The following is a 5,294-nucleotide window of genomic DNA, read 5'->3' on the forward strand; positions in this document are numbered from 1 at the left end:
GAGGGGTACATAGGGAAGGGTAGATGGGAGGGGTGTATGGGGAGGGGTATGTAGGGAGGGGTGTATGGGGAATGGTGCATGGGGAGGGGGTGCACTGTGAGGACAGTGGAGAGACCTGGCGTTAGCACCTTTTAGCCAAGTGGTCAAACTCAGCATCATCCGAGTGGGCCAGTGTGACAATCCCAACCTCCTGAGGTGACAATAATAGGAGGATTAAGTTGGCTGGACCTTAGAACAAGCTTCTGACTTGTAGGACATTCAGGGGAAAGGAGAATCTAGTCGAAAGGTTACAAGGCATCACTCAGGAAGTCCAGAAATGTCTTAACACAATAACTAAGAAAATGTCGTGAAGGCTATGTTGACCAGTTTGATGAAGACATTTTAAATTGTATGTAAAACCACCACATTGTACCCATGATTGCCTTAATGTACACAGCTAAGATTTAATTAAAAAAGAAATGCAAAAAAAAAAGACAGTCCAGAATAGTCTAAAACAGGCATCCTCAAACTATGGCTCGTGAGCCACAAGCGGCCCACGTAGGACATCTATCCGGCCCGCCGGGTGTTTTTGCTGCTGCTGCCTGTCCTGCTTAGCAGCCGACTCAGGAGCCCACAGTCTGACCCTCCAACGGTCTGAGGGACAGTGAACTGGCCTCCTATTTAAAAGGTTTGAGGGTCCCTGGTATAAAGGAGTGCTGGGTGTGTGCTTCTGGAGAGGAAATTGGTGACAAGTGGCAAGATGACCTGCCCCCTAAAAAGAGTCCTGTTTTGTCTTACTGCAGAGACTCCAGGCAGTTCTCTCTTCCCGACACTGTGGCTTGGCCCCATGGCAGCCAGATCAGCAGCTCCACTGCAGAAGAGTCTAAAGGCCCTTTGTGGCCCATGGTGAAGGGAGGAGGTGTCTCTGTCACAGTGGAGCTCTGAGCTGAGTACGTCCACCTTTTTTCTTTCCCGGATCAGTCTTCCTGCCCCCGCACTAGACTCAGGTGTTCATAATAACTGCTATTCTGTATGGAAATGACTCATCCAACCAAAAAGGTCTAAATTTGCCAACCTGAAGTGCCACTTGTTAGAAGGAAGTAGTCACAAGGAAATAGTTTAGGCTATTTTCATACTGAAGTACTAATTAACTTCCAATTATCCCCCACAAAATGATCCTTTATTTTTGATAGTTGTCAGAGTAGAAAAATAGTCAACCGCTTTCTATGCATAGTTAATGGATAAGAACATGTTACAAAGGTTTAGAGTCATGACAGTAAAAAGGTTTACGGTCTTCACAGGACAGATGCATGATAGTCAAATCGCAAATGACATTTATGACACAAGTCAAATTGTAAACAAATAATTGATTTTCTGAACTGCTTTGTCTATGGAGAAAAATCCCTTGGAAAATTAGGAGCAGGACTTGTAGTGAAGATCTCATCTACTGCTCTGAGCAAACACAGCAGGCACACACATGGAATTCAGCAAATGATAATTTTTAAACATCGTTTTGTATAATCACTTTTCACAATGCATACATTGAAGCCTCCCTATCAATCATACCACTTCAAAGTTCAGGGTAAATGTTTTTAGCAGTTGGTTTATATGGATTTTGATCACGTGAGGTTATGATACAGGACAAAGTATTAATTGAAGTTCTAACTTTTCAGGATGGTTAATTCTTCTCATTCTCAAATTCTTAGTATTCAGCCTGGAATGTTACGTGTGCTCACACAGTTTCAAGCTACGACTATCGTTTCCACTGATGAAAACTAGACTTAGCGATACATGGAAGGTTTAATTCAGGCCTTAAGTGTTACACACAAAAAAATCTCATTTCACTATGCCATGATTTAAAAAACCATATAAATATGATACATTATATATTTTCATATATACCCATTATAAACTATTTATTAATATTCAGAGAAAACCAAAATAAACAGACATATAAAACTATACAAATTCTTGCTCCCTGACCTTTATTGAAGGGAAACTTCTATGATTTAAAGTTTAGATCTATTTTTGTTTTCCTTATAAATTTTAAAATACAATCATGCGCTGAATAACAATGTTTTGGTAAACAGCAGATCCCTTATACTTCTGTGGTCCCATGGAGCTGAAAATTCTTGTTGTCTAGTGATTTTGTACCCATTACATTGCAAATGCCTATACTATTCAGTAACATGCCACATATGGTTAATCTGTGACCGTGTGTGTGTGTGTGTGTGTGTGTGTATCTGTACATAGATACATTCAGTAACACACTATGACTATATATACATATACATATGTGGTCATTTACCCTGTTTCTACTGTATATTCATACAGACATATACATGTACATATTGTGGCAACAATAGGAACATTTTGTATTAGAAATAATCCCTGGCTCGGCGCCTATAGCTCAACCGGCTAAGGCGCCAGCCACGTACACCTAAGGTGGCGGGTTCGAATCCCCAGCCCGGACCCGCCAAAACAACAATGACGGCTGCAACAAAAAAAATAGCCAGGCGTTGTGGCGGGCGCCTGTGGTCCCAGCTACTTGGGAGGCGGAGGCAGGAGACTCGCTTGAGCCCAGGAGTTGGAGATTGCTGTGAGCTGTGATGCCACGGCACTCTGCCCAGGGGGACAGCTTGAGGCTCTGTCTCAAAAAAAAAAAAAAAAAAAAAAAAAATCCCTTGGGGAAAAATCATAAAAATCATTTTTTCCTTTTCATCCCTTAATAAGACAGATAACAAACTCAACAACATTGTACTGGAAACACGAGTCAAGCTTGCTGTATTCTGTAGGAATCTGGATATTCTACAGGAACTTATAGGTCTTTAGAAGTGGAACCTCAGAGTTCAAGACAACACAAAATCAGGAACTTTGCCAACAACTTTGGTTGTAGCTTTGCAGAGATTTGCCATATGGCAATGCAAGTTTAGGTCATTAGGGAGGCAGCTCCTAAGTAATAAATTCCCCTCTATTATGCTTTTCCTAATTAAGTTGTATCATAGTCTTACTGAGGATGACTAGAGAATTATTTGGAGAAATGCTGATGAGCTTCCATGATTAGAGCTAATTAATAACGGAGTACGATTTAAAGCTGGAAAGTCTCTCTGGCTTCTGCTATTGAAAAGTCAACCAATAAATGAGTAGGTAATAGTAGATTCTCCATGGATAATGTCTCCAAATTTTCAATTATCCCAAAACACAGAAGAGAAAACCGAGACCAGAGAAGATAGGAAATTTTCCTGAGCACAGACCCTGACTCATTCTCCAGTTGCACACAAGAAACAAGTCTGCAAGTCAAGGCTCTGGTCTTATCAGAGACAAGGCTTCAGTTAGACATTCCCTGGTCGCTTCTGAAATCAATCAGAGGCAAGTTCATCTGCAAAATCCTATTTAAAATAGAAACACTGACATCAGTTTTTTGTATAAAACATGGTTATGGAAAGAGAATGAAAGGGCCACTCACCACGACGTCAGTCCTCATTTTCCCGAAAGTCTTGATCAAGTGGGCATAATGATAATCTTCCATTTGTCGTAAAATAGCTGTCATGCAAGCCACAAAGTTTCCCTGAAAATGAATCAAAAGATAGATAGAATTAGGTGGAGAAAAAAACAACACACAGGGGGAAAGACATGTCAGCACAGAGCCTGGGGTTTAAAACTGCCCGGGATTAGCAAGGGGGCCTGGCAGGAAGCCCTGGACCCTGGGGCCTTTGGCCTCATGTTGACCACCCAAAGGTCATAGTCATTTCCAACCTTAGAATCTTTTATGGCTGGAGATTCTCTCTTTCGTTCTTCCTAACTGCATTAAATGCTTCCTGTTACAGGGTTGTGGAGATTGGAAAAACATGCTTTCAAGATTTTTGGATTAAATATGCAAAAATGAAAGAGATAGAAATCGCAGGGAGCGCATGTCCCCTGCTCTCTCAGAAACTTGCTGCCATTATTCTCAGGCGAAATGTGTGTGCAGCTCCTCCTCTTGGGCCTTGGCAAAGAGAGGCCTTTTATTTCTCGAAATCGGCCTATATTCCCCCTTGGGCAATTTGAAGGCAATCACCACCAACTCCACAATGAGTTATGGCCCAATTCTTCTCCTGGAGAAGAAGGGGGAGGGATACAGGCCCATCAGAATGTCAAGTGGGAGGGATGGAGTTTCTCACACTAGATAGCACTGGGTGACAAGGAGAAGGAGGAAAAAAGAAAGCAAGGCACAAAAGTGAGAATGAGAAGTCAGAAGGGGCCAGAGCAGTGGCCGGCAGGGGTCTGGTTGGGAGGTGGGTGTGGGCTTGTTAATTTGGCCCTTGAAGGGCGTTTAGTTTAATTCAGTGGATGAGGTGGGGGGGCCAAGCAGTCCTGCTGCCATTAACTGCAATTTCTCACTTCTAGGGTTTGTGGCTAATAACATCGTGAAGCCTTCCTTGCTTTGGAATATTTTCATCTGAGTTAATGACATTTTAAGAAACACAAGACATATATTTTCTCCCATTAAACCAGGACAAGTCTAGTAAAATTATAGGATGAGACATACTTTGAGATATGGCCCTATTTCTCCCTTATTAAATGAGCTCCCAAATCACATTCTTTTACTAACTCTACTTTGACCAGCAATATATTTGAATGCCTAAATGCCTTTTATATTCATTTGGAATCTGCGCTTTAAAGTGCCGTGTTAGAGTCCAATATTCCCTCCAATCCATTTTGTATCTATAGGATACGTATAGGCGTCCAAACGAGCCCTCCAAAGACACATTACACAAATTGAACAAATACAATAATGATGATATGGTATCTTCCATTTGCCCAGAAATGTAAATTATTTGTGAATGATGATAATTGCTAAGATTCAGATTCCAAGTTGATGTTCAGGGAAAGTGCTAAATAATGCTTGTTTTCCATTGGATGAATGATTAGCAAAGTGGCAAAGTGTCTATTTATGAATATGAACTTTTGAAATACATAAATATTTGGCATTCCACGGAACTCAAGAGAAGCTGCCTTTGTATCTTGTCTACTCCCTATGACAATGAGGTTGTCATAATATCACACATGGCAGGACAAGCACAGTGCTGAGGCTGTCAGTCTCATGACAGAGTGTCTCCTTGTCCCACCTTCAGGGCAGTGAAACTGAGGCTCTGAAGGAGTAAAAGGGAAAGCTGGGTGTGGACGCAGCGCTGCCCGGCTCGGGCAGGTACCGAGAGCCGGGTGTGGACGCAGCGCCGCCCGGCTCGGGCAGGTACCAGGTACCGGGTGTGGACGCAGCGCAGCCCGGCCCGGGGCAGGACCGAGAGCCGGGTGTGGACGCAGCGCTGCCCAGC

The 5,294-nt window shown here is 42.6% G+C and overlaps 1 protein-coding gene across 1 annotated transcript in view; it reads right to left on the reverse strand.

The window, feature by feature from the left end:
• Positions 1 to 5,294, reverse strand: part of DOCK1 (dedicator of cytokinesis 1) — a 455,243-nt gene that overhangs the window by 182,701 nt on the left and 267,248 nt on the right. The window contains exon 27 of the mRNA XM_012807800.1: positions 3,446 to 3,547. Coding sequence (XP_012663254.1) covers positions 3,446 to 3,547 — 102 coding nt within the window. The remainder of the gene's footprint in view (positions 1 to 3,445; positions 3,548 to 5,294) is intronic.

The sequence above is a fragment of the Otolemur garnettii genome, unplaced genomic scaffold, assembly GCF_000181295.1.
Source record: "Otolemur garnettii isolate 467f Iridium unplaced genomic scaffold, OtoGar3 scaffold00075, whole genome shotgun sequence".
Lineage (NCBI taxonomy): Eukaryota > Metazoa > Chordata > Mammalia > Primates > Galagidae > Otolemur > Otolemur garnettii.